The sequence below is a fragment of the Pipistrellus kuhlii genome, unplaced genomic scaffold (assembly GCF_014108245.1).
Source record: "Pipistrellus kuhlii isolate mPipKuh1 unplaced genomic scaffold, mPipKuh1.p scaffold_m20_p_3, whole genome shotgun sequence".
Lineage (NCBI taxonomy): Eukaryota > Metazoa > Chordata > Mammalia > Chiroptera > Vespertilionidae > Pipistrellus > Pipistrellus kuhlii.
This window is the reverse complement of record NW_023425529.1, coordinates 99722336-99744741: the sequence shown is the minus strand read 5'-3', so window position 1 is coordinate 99744741 and position 22406 is coordinate 99722336. Positions and strand designations below refer to the sequence as shown.

At 40.9% G+C, this 22406-nt stretch overlaps 1 protein-coding gene across 5 annotated transcripts in view; it reads right to left on the bottom strand.

The window, feature by feature from the left end:
* DCLK1 (doublecortin like kinase 1) overlaps positions 1–22406 on the bottom strand; it is a 374326-nt gene that overhangs the window by 204262 nt on the left and 147658 nt on the right. For all 5 annotated transcript variants that reach the window (XM_036455542.2, XM_036455538.2, XM_036455539.2 and 2 more), the window contains exon 4: positions 3685–3784. In XM_036455542.2, coding sequence (XP_036311435.1) covers positions 3685–3784 — 100 coding nt within the window. The remainder of the gene's footprint in view (positions 1–3684; positions 3785–22406) is intronic.

Genomic DNA, 22406 nt, shown 5'->3' with positions numbered 1-22406 from the left:
TTTCCCATAATTGATTTTTAACTTTTGGTCTCTAGAATTGTTCAAGAATCAATTTCTATTGTTTTAAAAACTCCCAGTTTGTGGAACTTTGTTACAACAGTCCTAGGAAACTTACACATCTAAGCAAAAATATCTATACTAATAAAAGCCTAGATGGCCCTCTTGCCCTTGCATGGCGCCCTCACACCATCACAAGATGGCCACCCCCATGTCATCATAAGATGGCTGCCACAATATGGCTACCCCCACCTTGTCACAAGATGGCCACCACAAGATGGCTGGCAGGGGAGGGCAGTTGGGAGTGACCAAGCCAACAGGGGAGAACAGTTGGGGGTGATCAGGCCTGCAGGGGAGGGTAGTGTGGGGTGATCAGCCTGGCAGGGGAGGGCATTTGTTTGGGGGCCATTGGGCCTTCAGGGGAGGGCAGTTGGGGGCCATTGGATTGACAGGAGTGGGTAGTTGGGGGCCATTGGGCTGGCAGGGGAGGGTAGTTGGGGGCAATCAGGCAGGCAGGCAAGTGGTTAGGAGCCAGCAGTTCCAGATTGTGAGTGGGATGTCCAACTGCAGTCAGACATTCCTGAAGGGTCCCAGATTGGAGAGGGTGAAGGCTGGGCTGAAGGAACCCTCCCCCCCAGTGCATGAATTTCATGTACTGGGCCTCTAGTTTATATTTAATGCAATGCCTAGAAACATCACAATCAAGAGCACTAAGAAATTAGTTAAAACAAAATTAAAGAGGATGACAGATAGTTAGGCCTCATAGGGGTGAGGTGAATGGGTAAAGAAATTGGCCAAGCAAATTTGGGAGCATCAGTGTTGAGGCTGGGAGTTGGAGTGACAGAAGTTGACATCCTGTGACAGAGTCATCACCAAGGAATTAACTGTTCCTCCCAGATGTGAGACAGGCATTTCTCAACAAAATCTTACCAATTTTTAATGGCAACAAATAAAAAATTTGTCAACTTATCATCAATATACAGGTAAAACCATGTTAAGCTTCCTGTCTCCAATTTGACATTTTCCTGGATGATGTTTCATATTCTAAATTAGATAGCAAGCCATGTTAGAGAAGGATCTGTTTGCCTATCTGTCTTTCTATATAGAACTTTATTCACCATTTTTGAAGGTGCTGAGACTCCTTCATTGATGATGATATCACTAAAACAGTTATATTTTGAGCTGGAAACAGGAAGGTGTTTTTGTATGTGTGTGGGGGTTTTTGTGTGTGTGTGTGTGTTTTTTTCCATGTGAAAACTTAAGGGAGGAAGAAGGCTCCTTACAGTTTCTAATATTGATCTGGCTCTAGTGTATCCCATAAAATACAAGTCTCTAATGGTAAACTCCTCACCGGTAAGACCTTAAGAGCTGCTTCCAGGAATTTTTCCAGCAGTAATTAGAGGGATGTATTATTGCAAATCCTGAACACACTGGGAGCTGGGTTAATTTTGAAAGATAAAATAAAAATATTGCCTTGTAGCAAAAGGCCACTTCTTGGCACCATTAAATCAAGCACAGTACTGGGTAAGTATTAATTCTGAAGATGTCAGTATCAGCAGCAGTACAGGAAGCTATTGGGAACAGGCCAAACGAAGTCTCAATGTGCAAATGCCATTTAGCAAGTACATATAAGCTAGGCTAAATTATGCTCAGAGCACTTTCCAAAAGATTCAAATTTTAATATATTAGCATTAAAACATGCCATACAAGCAACAGGGAAATTGCACTTGTTAATGTGTGATTTTAGTTCCAGGGTTAAGTTCATCCAAGGAAATAAAATTTTAATTTAGATTCTCTCTCCTTCCCCAATCCACATGTTTCTTTTAGGATGGGGGAGAACATAGTTACTCAGCAAATATATTTCAGATCAAGAAATAGGGTATATTCATCAGGAGAAAGGGTGTGAAGTTCTCACTTTCTCTCTCAAACAATTTGAAGTGGGCATGCAAAGGGCCAAACCACAAATTACAGCAAGTTGTCCTGATGTATGTGTGATGTGCACTGCTGTGCCGATAGAGAGATAGGTAAATATAGATAGATGATAGATAGATAGATAGATAGATACATAGATACATAGATACATAGATACATAGATACATAGATACATAGATAGCGATAGATGATACATAGACATAGATAACCAAATAGAGGTAAAGATCTGTGTGAATCCTTTTTAATGAGAAAGGATTCTAACATGGGGTAAAAAGATACTGGGTGCTTGGTAACCCCAGGTCAACTCTGCTGATGTGAAAGTGAGCTATATTCCAATTCCAGTCTGACATGTTGTTTTCTATATCAAAGCAACAAATGAAACTTTCATTTCAGAATGCATCTGGTCTCTCAGACCATTCTATTAGAAGCAGCTATTTTCTTTAAATTGAAAGTCAAGACAGTTTTTCCCCCCCAAAACTATGCTGTCAGCTCTTCTGCCTGACCCCTAACACTCATTTGTTCCACACAATAGCAAAGCTGCCTGAACAAGGGTGGGATGAGGAAAAGTCTCCCCCCAAATCTTTGCCCCCAAAGGGCATGCCTATTAGAGATAATGACAGAACATATTTGGTAAAGAAAATTTATTTATAGGAAAAGAGGTACCAAACCACTATTCCTGCTAAAAAATTTGAACCAAAATAACTTCTATCTTTCAAATGACACATCTATATATACTTTTATTAGGCATTTGAAATTTTCACAATAAAAAGATAACCTTTCTTCTTCTTATCTCTCCCTACAAATTCTATATCACTTTTAAGTGATGAAATAATTACAGTGTTTAAATGCATGTAACTGATATGTGTATATGCATATAATATACTCTATGTGAATATATATCAGCAGTGTTAGAGCAGAAATATTACATTACTCATCATATTATGTTAGTGCTCAAGTATTTCCCAGCCACTTTGCTAAAAATTAATTTGTTTAACTGAATTTATCTAGGCAAAAATTCATTCACTTCAAAAATAATTTCCAACTGGCTAGAATTTGAATTGTCAATAAGTATGCAATAGTTCCCTAATTAAATTAGAAGTAATATTATCATGGAAAGGCCTTTTTAATAACTTTTTCCATGATGCTATTAAGGTTCTGAGATGATTTATAATATTAAAGAAAACATAATTCTTGAGTTAGAGGTGTCTTTCCCTGTTTATCAATGGTACCTTTTTTACATTTCATTTTTAATGGAAGGAAGCCACAATGCTCTTTTTTTTTTTTTTTTATCTCTCACATATGATGACATAAAATTCTGAAGTATTTAAAAGAAAAGGGACACCAAGTCACTTTCTTAGTTAGGAACTAAAGGAAGTCACCTGAAAGATGAGCCTAGAAACATACTCAATAATTTTATGATTACAAATATCTCAAATATAAATTTTGAGGAAAATATACAGTTTAAAATGTAGAAATCCACGCATGATTTTTCTACAGCATCAGTTTAGTTATTAAGTGGTTATAAATTAGCCATTCATCATTTACCCTTCTAATTTATATAACCTTTCCAATGATCATTTCATCTGTTTTCTATATTAAAAAAAATCAAAGAAATTCAAGATATGGAAAAGACATACTGGGTGAGGATCTGAAACTGATTTGGTAGCTTTAGAGTTGACATGATCTTGGCCTGGTGCAGCTCATTTTGGAAAGCTGCCTCAAATTTCCCCTGGTTTTGAACTTTTTTTTCCTTACCACTTTCATCTAGCAAGAAATCATCCTGGTAACGGAACTTCTCTGGTCCACATGCAATAAAAATGTCATCGTCACCAAAAAAGTCCTGAAGGCACATCACCTACAAGAGAAAATCATGGCACTCAGCAAGGGGTCAACAGAACAGCAATTACTACAATACCCCAGCAAGTCGACATCTGCATGAAGCCACTTCCTGTCTAATGCAATCAACAGGGCAGCTTCTCCAGAGGAATTTCAAAGGAAGGTCTCCAGCATCTGTTACTAGTAAGAAACATGTTATGTTGCAGTTGTGCAGGAAGACAGGATAAGGAAAACAGAACTATTACCTGTCACATTTATTATTTGATATATTAATAGGCTCAGAGGTAAGATCCCTTTATTTTTATAATAGACTGAATGCAGCAACATGTAGAAAAGGTGCACCCCTTTTTTCTTCTGAACATAATATTCCTTGATAGCAATAAAAGTCAGCATATGATTTTAGCAACAAATATGTTTTTTAGAAACTGATGCCATAATATGCTCATGATGTTCACTGGGGTGACAACAGAAGAAAAATAGCTGTATCATAATATGAATATAATTATATCCTTTAGACCCCTTCTACATCTAGTTGGAACAAAAATGTAACCCTTCATAAAATTGGAAAAATAATAGAAAAAAGATAGTTATTACTGAGACTTAGATATGCAGATGAAGATAACTGTATACCCATTACTCAAGCTATGCTCAACTTTAAAATGCTCATGCCATCAACTTCTTATAGTCATGTAAAAGAAAGGTTTTTAAACAACCTTTTGATAGTTATTCAACTTATAAGTATCCAATAACTTTGAGAGCTAAATGCCACTTTTCAAGGAAATGTGGTCAAAATGAATAATTTCAAGTATATTGATCTCTAACTCTGGATGTGCAAAGTACTACTTTGTTCACAATGTGTATGATGCCAACACAAGGCACTGGGAACACTGCTGATTTCTATCTCATTTCAATTTCCTGTGACCACTGGGAGCAAATCCTAAAGTGTCCAATGAAAGGCACACACTCAGACCTGTAGGAAACAGACTTTCTAATAGCATTTCCTTTGGATATCTGAGAACCATAATCAAACCTTCCTCAGGTGTTAGATTCTTTGACCTGTGTTTACTATTAGGTCCTCCCTGTTTGTTTGATTATAGTTTCATCTGCAAGTTCCACTTTTTGTCAATCCTTGGTGACACTACCCTGACACATCCAGGAGCTATAAGACTTACAGTAGTAAAGTGGGAGAACAAAACATTACTTAAAGTCACTAAATGAAAATATGTGTAGGTGCCAGCTAGTTTTTCCAATTAATCTCTTATTTCCAAATAACCACTTGGCTATAGGTTTAAGAATGAAATTTCTATAACAGTTTGATAATAAGCATTAAGTATGAATGAGGTACTGCCTTGGTCATCAGTGCTTACTTTGTCTGTAAGGCTTGACAACATAGGTGACCTAAGAGGGATATTATAATTATCAAGGAAGATGAACTGAGGGTCTTCAACAGCAGTGTCAGAAGCTCCGATTTTATGCTCGGGTTAAAAACAGGTTTTTTGCATTCAAAACCTACTGTCGGTTTTATTGCTCTCTTTCATTCTGATTGCAACCGTGACCTTGTTCATCTTTACATTTATGACACAACTCCCCTATTTAGCTTTTTTGGTCAGTATTGGTGTCATCTCATCCAACCTCATACAGGCCATTTTCATTTTACCTGCATAAATCTGCATTGTCACTGTACTTACCAGTTAGCATATAGAATGTACATAGAAAATGAGTAAGACATAGTCATTTCCTCAGGCAAAAAAACTATGAAAAATTAACCCTAAAGAGAATATTTCCTAAAGTATATGGGTGCTTAATAGTTTCTGTGCAAATAGACTTGGGAAATACTGAGTTTATCAGATATAGACAGGTGACTTCTGAAAATGCTTAATGTGCTAATGTACATCACAACTTCAAAAAGGAGGTAGAAAGATCCAGTATTTTCCAAAATGATTTCATTCCAGAATTCTTTTCTCATACAGCAACCATAGGTACAAAGAACTCTGGGAACACACAAAGCAAAGAACAGTTACCCATTCTCCTCATAGGCAGAATTATTTCTCTAGCTGTTTGGGGTTTTTTTTGTGTGTGTGTTGTTTTGCAAACATTTATAATGGGCCTAGGATCTGTGCCAAACATTTAATAACAAATTTCTGATAAATGAAAAATATTGTTTTCCAAAAGAAATTATCCTTTCTTTCTATGTATTCTCATTGCTTGCATTTTAAAACATCAGATTGCTAACCAGATTATGGCCATATATGTGTGCATGGTCTATGCTACTTGCTAAGTGAACAATAATAACAGGGTGGATCAAAAGTAGATTTACAGCCCTAGCCAGTTTGGCTAAGTGGATAGAATGATGGTCAAAAGACTAAAGTGTTCCAGGTTCAATTCATGTCAAGGGCATGTACCTCATTTGCTGGCTCGATCACCAGCCTTAGTTGGAGCATATATGGGTGGTAACCAATTGATGTGTCCTTTCCATTCTCTCTAAAAATCAGTAGAAAATATCCTCAGTAGATTTTTAGTTGTGAGTACACAAAACAGAGTTTGTTCTTGTATTATTATTATTACTAGAGGCCCAATGCATGAAATTCATGCAAGAGTAGGCCTTTCTTCCCCTAGCTTCTGGCATCAGCTTCCCTCTGGCACCCGGGACCCAGACTTCCCTCACAGCCCCGGCTTCATCTAGAAGGTCAGTCTAATTAGCATATTATGCTTTTATTATTATAGGTTGTACTAGAGGCCCGGTACACAAAATTCATGCACTTGGGGGAAGGCGGGCTCAGCCCAGCCTGCACCCTCTTGCAGTCCAAGAGCCCTCCGGGGATGTCTGACTGCTGACTTAGCAGGCCAAAGCCAGCAGTAAGACATCCTTAGTGCTGCTGCAGAGGCAGGAGAGGCTCCCACGACCATCACTGCACTTGCCAGCCATGAACCCAGATTCTGGCTGAGAGGTGCTCCCCCTGTGGAAGTGCACTGACCACCAGGTGGCAGCTACTGCATTGAGTGTCTGCCCCTTGATGGTCATTGCACCTCATGGTGACTGGTCATTCCTCCGTTCATTGATTTGCACATTAGCCTTGTATTATATAGGATTATTTTCCATACGAACAACTATTAAGACTACTTTTGCCCCACCCTCTATTATCAAAACTATAACATGCATAAGCAGGTTGTCAGCCAACTGCTTTCCATCATGTACCAATGACCATCCTCAAACAAAGAACAGAATAGACAACCATCCAGCTTGGACAGTTTAGGTATAATTCTGTTGGAAAGTGGGAAATGAAACATAATAAACTTCTGATGTTGCTTCCAAATCCAGGATTCTAAGATCATAAAAGGAATGTGGTGATTGCTAAAGAAAAGTAACTGTCATCACCCAGCACAAAACGACAAGGAAAAGTCATTTCAGTCTCAAGCAACATGTATTCATTTACCTCTCAGTGTCTGAAATCAAAGAATTTGTTGAACTATCAGAAACTGTGATGTTTTCTGTGTTCTCTGCTCTGGAATCATTTAGCAATTTCTCTGCTCACAACCTCCCACTAAAGAAAGTGGGTATGGTCAGTAGATGAAATTCAAATTTATAAAATGCCTTCTTGCTAGAAGCCTTGGTAAAAGATTTGATAGCAGAAGCATTTTCAATCGCAAGTTTACAATAAAGAAGGATTTAGAATAATCTGTGCAATTCAGTTATCTACTGTATACTCACTCTGTCATTGATCTAAAGGTAGCAATAGTTAGATTGTCAAATGAAAAAAATGACAATAGCCAACACAACAACAGCCATCATGTGGATATATAAAAATTATACCTATTTTGCCCTGGCCATGTTGCTCAGTTGGTTGGAGCATTGTCCTGTACACCAAAGGTTGCGGGTTTGATTCCCAGTCAAGGCACATATCTTTCTAGGTTGTGGGTTTAGTCCCTGCTTGGGGTGCATACTGGAACAACTGATAGATGTTTCTCTCTCACATTAATGTTTCTCTCATTTTCTCTGTTCCTTCCTCTCTAAAATCAATAAACACACACACACACACACACACACACACATATCCTGGGGGTGGGGAGGAGACTAAAATATCAGCATAGGTAAATGCTGGTACTTGGATTCTCCCACAACCACATCATAATTACAACTAAAATACAGAGCAACTATCATTCAGAACCACCAAAAATCTGGCTGAATGGAAGTCCTGAAACTAGAGAAATAAAGAAGCACATTGAGATTGGAAGGAGGGGTGGAGGTGTGAATGGCTGGTCTGACACCACTTGTGGTGTGTTTTTAATCAGGAGAGATATCTTAGTTAATGAGGAATCAAGTGAGGAGCAAGACCTATAATAACCAGTGTGGATTGTGGCTGAGTGACACAGAGGCTACTGGAATCACAGGAAGTTTCTCTTAAATGGCCAGTATATGGACCTACTTGGACTCACTCCTTCTGGGCTCGCGCACTGTGTCAATAGCTTGAAAGAATGCAGGGAGATATGGGAAGGAACTAAATTGTCTGGCATCAGGACAAGGACTTGGGAGTAGCTTTCTCTTAGACAAAAAGGCTGAGACTCCCCCACCCCTACCCCCCCTACAAAGCTGACTGAGTTTCCATCAACCTGGCCACACAATTCTTCCCACTCTAGTGATTCCCTGAGCTTCCATCCAATTTGCAGCTCCACCCAAGCTGTTTGTTGTCTTTTCAATATGAATGGCCTGTTTTGGCTCAGGCTTCAGATGTTCCTAAGATCTCTCAAACAAGCAGCAGCTAGACTCATGTTTCTCCTACCTCTCTATAAGAGACCCCAGGTGTGGCACTAGCAGCAGCTTGCCAAGATTCACAGGTTGGGCTCTCTTGGGCATCTCTAAGCCCAACACAAATTAGACATCTATATGTAGAGTGCTCTGTAGCTCATGCCAGGTGGCCCCAGGCAGGGCACAGGCAGTGGCTGACTTTGCACCTACCAAGATGCCCTAGAGCCAGCACACCTGGTGGACAGCTTCAGACCACACTATATTACAACTCCACTGTATCCATGAACAACACACTCAAGGGGTGGACTCAGTGAGCACCAAAGCCCCATTTAAGCAAGTCCTGCTCCATAGGGGTGTCCTCTGCACAGCAGTTCTTCCACTGTAGTGGCAACTAGTCCTCACAACCAGTTGGCATGAAGGTCAATTCCTCCTATTGACAACAACAGCAATCAAAGCTCAACTACAACAGGACAGTGCTCACATGGGAGCAGCTAGAGTTCCAAGCTCAGGTGACTGGGGAGGTTGAGTCACTGTGCCCTACAGGACACTTACTACACAACGCCACTCAACCAATTCCAGATGACATAGCAAGTCTACCTAATACATAGAAACAAACACAGGGAAGCAGCCAAAATGCAGAGACAAAGAAACATGTCACAAATGAAAGAACAGAAGAAATCTGAAAATAATAATAATAATAATAACTAAATGAAATGAAAGCAAACAAAATACTAGCTACAGAGTTCAAAACTATGGTTATAAGGTTACTGAGAGCTTCAAGTAACTTAGTGAGAATGTCAAGAAACTTTGTGACAATTTTAAGAAAATTAGTGAGAACATCAAAGACATGAAAAAGGACTAGTCAGAAATGAAGAATGCACTAACTAAAATGAAGAACAGTTTACAAGGAATCAACAGTAGAGTAGAGGATGCCAATAATCAAATCAGCAATTTGGAATATGAGGAAGCCAAAAAACACCCAATCAGAAGAGCAAAAATAAAATAGAATCTAAAAATATAAACATAGTGTAAGGAGCCTCTGGGACACTTCAAGTGTACCAGCATTTGCATCATGGGGATGCAGGAAGGAGAAGAAAGAGAGCAAGATAGTGAAAACCTATTTGAAAAAATAATGACAGAAAACTTCTACCTGGTGAAAGAAATAGACATAAAAGTCCAGGAAACCCAGAGAGTACCCAAAAAGAGGAATCCAAAGAGGCCTGCACTAAAACACATCACAATTAAAATGCCAAAGTTTAAAGACAAAGAGCAAATCTTAAAAGCAGCAAGAGAAAAGCAATTAGTTACCTACAAGGGAGCACCCACACAGCTGGCAGCCAATTTCTCAACAGAAATTTTGCAGGCCAGAAGAGAGTGACGAGAAATATTCAAAGTGATGAATAGAAGGACCTATAACCAAGATTCCTCTATCTAACAAAGCTATAATTTAGAATTTAAGTCAGATAAAGAGCTTCACAGACAAGAAAAAGCTAATGGATTTCATCACTATCTAATCAGTATTATGTGAAATGTTGAATGGTATTGTTTCAAGAAGAAAAAGAAAAAAAATTATGAACAATAAAATGGCAATGGATACAATCTAAAAATCAAAATAAACGAACAAGGAATCTAATGAACAAAAGAAACTGATAAATAAAATAGAACCAGAGCCATGGAAACATGGAACAGACTGATGAATCTCAGAGGGATGTGGAAAAGTGGTCAGGAAGAGATTAATCAAAGAACTTATATGCGTATGTGCATTACCCATGGACACAGACAATAGGGTGGTAAAGGCCTGGGATGGCATGGGATCTGGGTTGAGGAGGTCAAAAGGGGAGGAGGGATGTCAAAGGAGGGAACAACTGTAATACTCTCAACAATAAAGATATTTTTAAAAAAACATATCCTAGGCTGAGGATTAAAAAAACTACCTATTTTTGTGTATCAGATTGGAAAAAGATATATATTTTTTGGTGTACTGAAGAATTTTAGTAATTAGTTTATGTGTGCCATGAGATGAAAAAGGTTGAAAGTCACTGTTCTAGGCTAATTATACTTTGAGAATTTTCCTTTAGGCATTACTTTCTGATATCAAAAGATTAGAAAACACAGATAAATATAAAACTGTGTTTTGAATAATCATCCAATTTTTACTTATCTATGCAGTGTTACTCCTTTTTAAATTTCAGATTCTCAGAATTAAATATGATAACTAGCTTTTTTTTAAAAAAAAGTTCCTTTTATGGATAAAGAAAAAATATGCTCTTCCCTGGCCAGTATGGCTCAATTGGTTGAGCATTGTCCTGTACACTGAGGGGTTGTTGGTTTGATTCCAGGTCAGGGCACATTCCCAGCTTTCAGGCTCAATCCACAATAGGGGGCACGCAGGAGGCAGCCCATCAATGTTTCCTTTTTCTCATCTTCCCTCTTTTTTCCCCTCTCTATAAAATCAATATGAACATTAAAAACACACACACACATAAACATGCTTCTTGCTATGAGGGAATAGTTGATCTATTCTTTCATTAAATCTCTGCACACATGTTGGAAGCATCCATTAAAATTTGCAAAGACACTGATATCAAGTTTGAGAAAAGCGAGAACTCTAACTTATTCTTTTCAGAGAAAGACTGTTCTTCCTACTAGTTTGTTTTTTTATGTGGTTTTTTTCCCCATTAGGTGTCCTAACCTTTTGCCTATTCAAATTCTTGCTCTAACTCAAAGCTCACTTGAAGATTCAAGCCTTATCTTCTCTATCCACTTCTATACAAAGTGACTCACCTTTGCTGTGAACCCTTAGTGATCATTCAATATGTTTATTGAACACCTATTATTTGCCAGCCACTGTGCTAAGCCTTGAAAATACAACTGCCCTTATACTTAACCTATTTTTTTTCCAGTGTATGTATGTACAGACTCATACTCCAAAGAATTCCTATCATATTGCAGTAAGTAGTTCAGCAGAGTACTATGTATTAGCTTCCAGTGGTTTTGTCACAGCTTGAAGGCAGGTGGATGAGTTGCAGCCCTATCTCTGCCACCACCACTGAATCAGGCAAGTCAGGAAGCCCCAGTCAGCTATCTTGAAACATACCCTATTTTTTAAATTTAGTACAGAACCACTGATGGGTGTGGTTCTTACACATCACAGAGACATCTTATCTGGCACAATTTCGCAAGGCCACAGGCCTGTTGCCAAAGCCTCGGTTCTTAATTAAGCCCGCTTGATCACTTAGATGTCAATTTGTTCCTCAGTGTATTATATCAATTGCTTTAAAAATTAGATGAGTTAAGACCAGGAGTCAGAATTTTAGCTATTTTTTTTATTAGCCCAAATGTATTTTTATTTCAAAATCAATATAAATCAAATGCATACTTAACACAGGCACATCTCAGAGATATTGCAAATTCGGTTCTAGACCACTGCAATAAAGCGAGTTGCAACCTTTTTGCTGGTGGAGGGTCTTGTCTTCAATTTGTAAAAAACACAACCTCTGTGAAGCACAATAAAATGAGGTATGCCTCTATAAACAAAAATTAAAAAAAAAACAAAAAAAACATTCTATGTAGTTCCTAGGCACTGTACCAACAGACTTCTATTCTAAGTAGATTTGGAGAGAATATGGTCTTTGGATGCTCCTTCTCACTTTGGGAAGAAGGATTTTATTGGTATAGACTAGAGGCTCAACACACAAAATTTATGCACGGGTACGATCCCTAGGCCTGGCCTGCAATCAGGGCCATCTTCTCCAGCTGCCTGTAGCCAGCCCCCCTTCCTGCCACCATCCACCCCCGGTTCCCGTTAGCTATTGGGTGATCGGTGCCTGATAGCCCGGGCAAGGCTTTGAGAGGCCAGCTGTTCCTACCCATTTGCCAGCCCCACCCCCACCACGGGTGGCCATCAGGTGATCAGAGCCTGCTGCCCAGGGAAACGGACCAAGAGGGGGTCAGTGCACCTCATAGTGACTGGCCCAGCAGTCATTCTGCTGTTAGGGTCAATTTGCATATTTCCATTTTATTATGTATAGGATAGGGCCTGGTGCACAGTGGGAGCCAGCTGGTCTGCCCTGAAGGGGGCCCCAGATTGGGGTGAGGGGTCCCTGATGAGGAGGAGAGCAGCCATGGGGGGGTGCCGCGGAGTTTTCAGGCCAGCCCTGCCCCAGTCAGGGTGGGGGTCCCCACTGGGACAGGGCCAGCCTGGGCGAGGAGCGACCTGTGGTTTGCAGGCTGGCCATGCCTCCAGTGGGGTGGAGGTCCCTGCTGGGGAGCAGGGCCAGCCTGAGTGAGGGGCTGAGCGTGGTTTGCAGGCCCGTCACACCCCTGATTGGTGTGGGGGGGGTCCCTGCTCAGGGGCGGGGCTGTCCTGGGCCCCTGGGAGGAGCCTGGAGCGGTTTGTAGGTGGACCACACCCCCAATCAGGGTGTCCTGGACAAGGGGCTGTGGGCAATTTTCAGGCTAGCCATGCCCCTGATTAGGGTGGTGGTCCCTGAGGGGGGGCAGGGCCAGCCTGGGTGAGGGGCTTTAGGTGGTTTGCATGCCGGCCTGGATCAGAGTAGGGGTCTTACTGGGAGCTGGGGCCAGTCTGGGTGAAGGGCCAGTTTTCAGGCCAGTCATGCCACGATTGGGGGGGGGGGGGGGGGGGGCGGTCTCTGTTAGGGGTGGGGCTGGTCTAGGCAAGGAGCCTGGGGCAGTTTGCAGGCCAACTATTTCAGGAAGCATGTCCCATAGATGTCTAGTCTAATTATCATATTACCCTTTTATTAATATAGATTAGAGGCCCAGTGCACAAAATTCATGCACAGTGTGTGTGTGGGGGGGTCCCTCAGCCCAGCCTGCACCCCCTCCAATCTGGGATCCCTCGAGGGATGTCTGACTGCCAGGTAGGATCAGGCCTAAACGAGCAGTCAGACATCCCTCTCACAGTCCAGAACTGCTGGCTCCCAACTGCTTGCCTGCCTGCTTTCCTGATTGCCCTTAACGACTTCTGCCCGCCAGCCTGATCACCCCCTTGCCAGCCTGATTGATTCCTAACTGCTCCCCTGCCAGCCTTTTTGCCATGAACACCTTCCTCTGCAGGCCTGGTCACCCCTAACTGCCCTCCCATGAAGGCCTGGTCTCCTCCAACTGCCCTTCCCTGCAGGCCCGCTGGCCCCTAACTTCCCTCTTCTGCAGGCCTGGTCAACCCTAACTGCCCTCCCATGTAGGCTTGATTGCCCCCAACTGCCCTCCCTTGCAGACCTGGTCCCTACCAACTGCTCTCCCCTGCTAGCCATCTTGTGTCCACATGGGGACAGGATCTTTGATGGGGGCAGCCAACTTGTGTTGGAGTGATGGTCGATTTGCATATCATTCTTTTATTAGATAGGATTATTTTGGTGAAAAACAGAATTGGTTCCAAGCTGGTAGAAATTACTAACATGAAGCTGGTCATGCTTTTCATTTTTATTAGGTTTCCACCAAAAGTATGTTATGAAAGACATTTGCAAGTATGTTCACCTGCTCTCACTGGTATATAGAGTCTTTACTCAGGGCCTCTTAAAATTTGTCACCAAATTGTAGTTTTTGGGGATCCCAGAGATTTGTACTCCTCTAAAAAAAATTTTTTAAAAATGTCTTCTGTCAAACTGTTCATACATTAGAAAATAAATTTTATACATATTATTTTATAAAGGAGGTAATCAGTTTATGGCCTGCAATGCTTAATAATCTATCAATTTTCAATTCTAACTGTTGCTATGATTATTGTAGGAAATCTAACTCCATATAAAAACATCCCATATATGTAAATCTAACTTCATATAAAACATCAGAGTTTATCTCTGATGGTGCTTAGCATAATGCCATCCCCATTGTATCTCAAAAAACATGGTTGATTATAATTGCCAGATGTGATGAAAGGAGATAAAAATACCTGGGTTCTGAGCCTAGATTTGCCATAATCATTGTAATACTTATGTAACTAAATTTCTATTAGTGATAATTTCTATATTAGTTCTAAAATGTTTTACCACAATAATTATATGATGAAGAAATAAAGAAAAAATGAAAATTCTTACGGTATGATATAGCAATAAAAATAGCAATATACATTACTACATTTAATCCTCTCTGCTATGAAGAAGACAGACTCTATTTGGCAATAGTTTGATGTAATTACTATCCCTATTTTACAGATTAAAAAATTTAACCAGAGGTCAGTAGGAATTTAAAACCAGGGCAGTTAGAATTTAAATTCAGGTTCTTAATTATAAGCTGCAGGAAAACAAGTCTATTCAAATACATAGAAACTTACTTTTGTGTATTATAAATGTATTATAAGTTAGTAAAACCATTGTAATAGTTTATAGTAAAAAATGTCTAATAATTTTTAAAGAAAGTTTAATGCTTTTACTCAAAACAATACACCATATTCAGTGTTCTGACTCTCTTTACATTAAATCTGAATTTATATATTTTCCATTTAATTTGTCATTACCCACACTCCTTCTTGAAGACTAAGTTGCTTACAGGAAGAAATAAAAAACACGGAGACAAATATGGATTTCCTCTCCTCTGAGCTTCCCACTTGCTTTGCTCTGCAAGGGCGGAGATTCAAACAAAAGCAATAATAGCATCTGCTGTTTCTGAAGCAGGACTGTGGAATCCATTTCCTCTCATTGTAATGAGATCTCCATGGTGACACTGACGTCATGGAGCTGGGCAAGATTTCAGCAGTGCCCACAGAACAATATTTTCTTTACAAGAGTGCCCTCTACCAACAAAACATGGGATATCTTTGGAGCCACAGTCATCACTTCATCAGGTGTCTCTCATGGTGTTTAGATAATAAAATATTTTACTATCATCTTTTTAAACAGACACTTTCAAAAATAAAAGCCAATAAATTGAGTCGACTTATTGGAATTATTGAGTATGACATATCTTTTCAGTTTTAATTTTCTTTTAAAAATCTTTATTTATAATTTCATGTTCTTAAAATGAAAAAGGCTTAAATGTTCTGTTATCCACACTTTAACAGATGCTTTTTACCAAAAAGAAATTATTGTATCTTTGTTTAAAAAAATCCAGTCACCCGAGTTTTTAAGGCACCGGAAATAACAACTTTCTTCTTTCTGCACAATTCATAATGACCATTATAATTAGTTTCCAGTTAAACACTAATTATAATGGATCGCCTCATCCTGCCAAACTTCATTTTGAGGTATCTCTTCCAATTTCATTCCATACTTGGCTTCTTTTCTCCACTCAGCATTGAGCATCATTATGACAATAGATAATATCTTATATAATAAGAGAGAATATGCTCATTATCTGTTATGACCTGAGGTGTAATGACCGACAACATAACAACTGGATCATGGGTAAGCAGGAGGGTGGGGCAGTGAGCTACAAGTGGGTGGCAGAGAGCTACAGGAGGGGGCAGGGCAGCAAGCAAGTGAGAGGTGGAGAGCTACAGGAGACAGCAGAGTAGCAAGCTATGATGGGGGTGGGAGGAACTACAGGAGGGTGGCAGTGAGCTACTAGTGCATAGATTCATGCACAGGGCTACTAGGAAGTCAATAATTGTTAATTTTCTGTTCTATGAGCACATAATCCCATACATTCATGGTTCTAAAATATGTTAATACTTTTTTAGAGACACAGTGCACTACATTTGTGCACTGGAGGAGGGGGGGTTCCTGCACCCTCTTGCAGTCTAGGACCCCTCAGGAGATGTACCCGCTTAGGTGGGGAGTGGGCCTAAACCAGTAGTCAGACATACCCCTGAGGGGTCCTTAGTGTTGCCGAAGAGGCAGGAGAGGCTCCAGCCACTGCTTGCTAGCCGTGAGCCTGGCTCTGGCTGGGCAGTGCTCCCACTGTGGGGGTGCACTGACCACTAGGGGACAGCTCCTGCATTGAGCATCTGCCCCCTGGTGGTCAGTGTAAGTCATAGCAACTGGTCATTTGCCATTTGGTCGATTTGCATATTAGGGTTTTATTATATAACTTATAGCCAAATATTAGGAATGTGTTATGTTGTCATAAAAATTAATTATTCAGTGTTTCTATATTACTTTTTATTTCTCTGATGATAAACTTATGCAAATGAGAACATTTACAATTCTAGATAGAAATTTCTGATTAAAAAGTCTTAAAAAAAAAACTCTGGTTCTTTTTTATTATATTTACATATTTTTAACATATATTTTATTGATTTCAGAGAAGAAGGGAGAATTAGAAACATTAATGATGAGAGAGAATCAGTGATAGGCTGCCTACTGCATGCCCCCTACTGGGGATCAAGCCCACAACCTGGGTATATACCTTGACTGGGAATAGAACCATGACCTCCTGGTTCAAAGGTCGACACTCAACCACTGAGACGTGCTGGTTGGACAGGCAGTTCCAGTTTTTATTTTTTTAGGTAACTCCATACTACTTTCCACAGTGGCTGTAGCAACTGCATTCCTACCAACAGTGCACGAGGGTTCCCTTTTCTCCAGTCCCTTTTCTCCTTGCCAACACTTGTTTCTTGATTTATTGATGATTTCTTAATTTATTGATGATGGCCATTCTGACAGGTGTGAGGTGATATCTCATTGTGGTTTTAAGTTGCTTTTTTCTGATGACTACTAATGTTGAGCATCTTTTCATATATCAATTGGCCATTTGTATGTCCTCTTTAAAAAGCTGTTTAGCCGAAACCGCTTGGCTCAATGGATAGAGCATTGGCCTGCGGACTGAAAGGTCCTGGGTTCGATTCCGGTCAAGGGCATGTACCTTGGCTGCAGGTAGATCCCCCGGTAGGGGGTGTGCAAGAGGCAGCTGGTCCATGTTTCTCTCTCATCGACGTTTCTAGCTCTCTATCCCTCTTCCTTCCTCTCTGTAAAAAATCAATAAAAAAATATATATATATATATTTAAAAAGCTGTTTATTCAGGTCATTTAACCACTTTATTTTTAATTGAATTGCTTAGGGGGTTTTTTGAAATGAATTATATAAGTCCTTTATAAATTTTGGATATTAATTTCTTATCAGATGTATCATTGGTGAATATGTTCTCCCATTCAGTGGGCTTTCTTTTGATTTTGTGGATGGTTTCCTTTGCTGTGAAAATAACTTTTAGTTTGAGAAGGCCCATTTGTTTATTCTTTTCTTTTTCTTGCTCAAGGCTATACATCAGAAAAAATATTGCTACAAGGTTCAAGATTTTATTTCTTAGATTTATTTCTAGGATTTTTATGATTTTGAGTCTAACACTTAATTCTTTTATCCATTCTTAGTTTATTCTTTTACATGGTGTACATTTATCCATTTTGAGTTTATTCTTGTTCATGGTCTAGTTTCATAGTTTTGCAAGTGTCTATCCACTTTTCCCAACACTATTTATTGAATAGACTATTGTTATCCTGTTTGATGTTTTAGACTTGTCAAATATTAACTGATTATAAAGGTACTAGTGACGTGGCATGCAAAATCACATGGCCCTGCCCACCCACACACTCCCCGCCCACCCACCTGTCACCCTGCCTTGACACCTCTCCACTCAGAGCTCGAGTGCACCTGGCCCTGCCCACAACCCCTCCAGCCTTCTCTGGCGACTTCAAGCCCTGCCCTAAGTCCCATGAGTCACCTCAGGCTGGTCCTGCCTCTTCCAAGTGCCTCCCCACTTCCACCACATCTCTGGAGCAACACAGTGGCTCCACCCCATCATGGCACCAGAGGAGAGCATGGAAGCCTCCCACCTGCTGTGGAGTTTTGAGCACTGCTTCTTGGTAGCATGCGTTCTGCACTCATTCCCCTGGCAGGTGGGCAGCAGGGATGCTAAGTACGAGTGGTGGGAGATGAAGGACTGCTGAGAGGGGCACTACAGGCTCTTCTCCTCCCCCATCCTCCCCACAGGATGGTTCTGCCCCCTCCGGGTGCCTGCCCACTTCTGCCCATCTCCGGAGCAAAGCAGCCTCCTGCTGAACAGTCCTTATGGCATGAGGATGTCACGACCATTAGCATATTATCTCTTTATTATATAGGACTAGTTGCCTTGTGCATGAAATTTGTGCACTAGGGGTGTCCCTCAACCAAGCATGCACTCTCTCCAATCTGGGACCCCTGAGAGAATGTCTGACTGCCAGTTTAGGCCCAATCCCTGTGGGACAACCCTCTCACAATCCAGGACTGCTGGCTCCTAACTGCTCACCTTCCTGCCTGCCTGATCACCCCTAACCACTTTTCCTGTCAACCTGCTTGCTCCCAATTACTCCCCAACCAGCTTTCTCATCCTAACTGCCCCCCCCTTTTCTGGCCTGATCACCCCCAACTCCCCCCCACCAGCCTGCTTGCCCCAATTGTCCCCCCCCCCCCCTGCCAGCCTTCTCACACTTAACTGCTGCCCCTGCCGGCCTGATCACTCCCAACTGCTCCTCTCTGCTGGCATGCTCTTCCCATTTTATCCTTTTAACTATGTTCCTCTGTTTTTTCCTTCCTTCTTCTTCTTAAAGAAGATCTTTTAGCCTTGTGGATGTGGCTCAAGTTGACCCATGCAACAAGAGGTCACCAGTTCAATTCCTGGTCAGGGCATATGCCCAGGTTTCAGGCTCAATCCCCAGTAGGGCCATGTAGGAGGCAGCCAATTGATATTGATGTCTTTAAGAATCTAGTGAAGCCATTAGGAGTTTCTGGCCTCTGGAGCCCAGATGGTGGGTGTGCCAGAAGCCTTCAGGGTGGTTCTAGGTGATCACCTATGAAGGGAAAGCATTAGTCAGGTTCAAAGAAAAGTTGCGGCTATGGTTCCCATCCCAAAGCCACTCAATTCAGTCATCCTCTGAACCTTCCCAAACATTTACATCCTGGCCAAGGCAGCTGACTCCTCAGCAGGGCATAAGCTCCATAGGATGAGGCAAAAGGGTGGAGAGGTGAATGCTTTGTCTGTGATAGGCAAGAATTACTCAGCACAGGGATCTGGTGGCTGTCACTTCAGCCTCCCCACCAGAACCACAAACCCAGCCTCCCCTCACATGAGTCTAGTTTGTTCTGCTCTCCCTCCACTGGAGCCCAGGGTGAGTTGGCTGCGAAGGAAATTTTGTGTGTTGGTCATTTAAGAAGGCACCCATGTCTCTAGCAGGTACCCATTTTCCCTGATAGACAGAAACCCCACTGCTTTTCACAGCCAGATGTTATGTTGGCACTTTCTCACAGCTCTGTACTCTAGTCTGGGGTTTAGGCCCAACACTTCTTCCACAGGTACTTCAGCTGCCGTCTGTGGGAGAAAACCAATCCATGTCATGTCTCCATCCTTCCTATCAGTCTTGATGTGGCTTCCTCTGTAAATCCTTGATTATAAGACTTCTTTTCAGCTAGTGTTCAATTGGTTATTTAGTATGATTCTTTTTTTAAATAATATTAACATTATTTCTCCTTCTTCTCCTTCTCCTTTTATTATCCTGATCTTTCTTCTTCAGGTATAAAGCTTCTAGTACCAAATACTGACCAGACACCTTGGGTCTGCCACCCAATAGGTGTGTGACCTTAGACAGCTATATATCTTCAAGCCTCAGATTCCTTCTATGTAACGTGGGTTACCAATGCTTATTTGTAGACTTCCTTGAGGATTGGAAGTGAGACCACAGAGGGTGCACAAAGGGATAAGTGGCAGCTACTATTAGAACTGGCATTAGTGAGGCACAGTATGTCACTGTGTCAGGCATCATTCCAAGAAATCTGGGACTATTATTTAAGAATAGAATACTAAAAATTCTTGGAATATATGGGAAAAACTAAAGTTTACTTCAGAGGCCTCCAATAATTGTGCTTGGTTTCACTAAATAAGACATAGCTACTGTTGTTTACCACATATTTAAAAGTTTACTCCACTCACTTCAGGAATTAAATAATAGTCAAAAAAAGTGGGAACTGTCACACAGTCATCTTTTTGGAAAGTATACAAATAATCTGTGATCTGAGCTTAGAAGCAAATGTGGGTGCTATGACGCTATGACCAGAATGGTTGAGTCTCCCAAATTTATATATTGAAATCATAATCTCCAATGTAATAGTATTGGGAATCAAGGCCTGTGGGAGATTATTAGGTCATGGGGTTAGTGTCCTCATAAAAGAAGCCTGAGAAGTCCTTTTGCCCTTCGGTTATGTGAGGTTATGGCAAAAAGATGACCCATCTAGGAAGCAGGCTTTCACCAGACAGTAAATTTGCAGGTGACTTGTTCTTGGACTTCCTAGACTCTAGAACACATGTGTCAAACACAAGGCCCGTGGGCCAAATCCGTCCCGACAGGCCTTGCAATGTGGCCCGCACCGCGCTGTCATCACTGCACTCCGCTGCGTTTCCATCACAATGACAGTTTATGACTGTTCAGTAAACCATTCGGCCCGCGATTTAGGCTGGATTTTAGATTTTGGCCCCTTCTCTGATTGAGTTCGACACCCCTACTCTAGAACATGAAACATAAATCTCTATTGTTTATAATCCACTCAGCCTATAGTATTTTGTTATAGCAGCCTTTATGGATAGAAAATACACAATGATGTTTAAGATAAAGGGTAGCCAAACCTAAGAACTGGCTTATTGAATCGATTAAAGCCATTGTTTTCAATGTGGAAAAAAATTAAAATTATATGCTATTGCATAGGGGATCTTCTAAAATACCCATGTAAATAAGTAGCTGAGATTGTGGCTTTGTTGCCAATTAGGCAGAAACACTGACTATGGTCATTGGAAAAAGAATAAATAAAACTATTTATATCAAGCCACTGACTCCAAAGCCTTTAAGAACACACCAGGAAAGGAAAGACCCAATGGGAAAATAAAGTACTGAGAGATAATACATAGTTATCTGTTTAATGTTTTAATAGTGATGTTGAATATAATGCTACCTTCACATAACTCTGAGACACACTTTAAACTCTCATTACCAGTACCAAATATTGTAGTTGTTCACAGTGGGTGTCACATATGCATGACTAACTGGTGCTGAGCAGAAATATAGATGGGAAAATAGCTATTAGCAGTGACCATGGCAAACTGGACAATGAAAGCCATGTCTATAGTGATCAGTACCAGGCAATGTGCCCTCCTTTGCTACTTTATTATTTTATTTTTAAAACTAAGGATTGTTGCTGAAACTAGTTTAGCTTAGTGGTAGAGTGTCGGTCTGCGGACTGAAAGGTCCTAGGTTCGATTCTGGTCAGGGGCATTTATGTTGGTTGCGGGCACATCCCCAGTAGGGGGTGTGCAAGAGGCAGCAGGTCAATGTTTCTCTATCATCAACGTTTCTAGCTCTCTAGCTCTCTCCCTTCCTCTCTGCAAAAAATCAATAAAATATATATTTTTAAAAAATAAGAATTGTTGTCAAATTAAATATCCACAAATTTTAAAAATAATCTCAATACCAAATAAACACATACAAACAACTTCTCTGACCTAGATTCAGAAACAACCTCATAAAGCTTCCTGAAAATAACTATGTCTTCAAAAAATATTAACAAATGTTTATTCATTTATAAATATACTAGAGGCCCATTGCATGAAATTCATGCATGGGGGGTGGGGGGGTAATGCCTCAGCCCAGCCTGCACCCTCTCTAATCTGGGACCCTTCAAAGGGTATCCAACTGCCCATTTAGGCCTGATCCTATGGGCAGTCGGACATCCCTCTCACAATCCAGGACTGCTGGCTCCCAACTGCTTGCCTGTGTGCCTTCCTGATTGCACTAACAACTTCTACCGGCCAGCCTGATCACACCCCGTAACCACTCCCCTGCCAGCCTAATTGATGTCTAACTGCTCCCCTGCCAGACCAATTGACCCTAACTGCCCTCCCCTGCAGACCTGGTGCCCCCCAAGTGCTCTTCCCTGCAGGCCATGTAGCACCCAACTTGCCTCCTCTGCTGGCCTGATCAC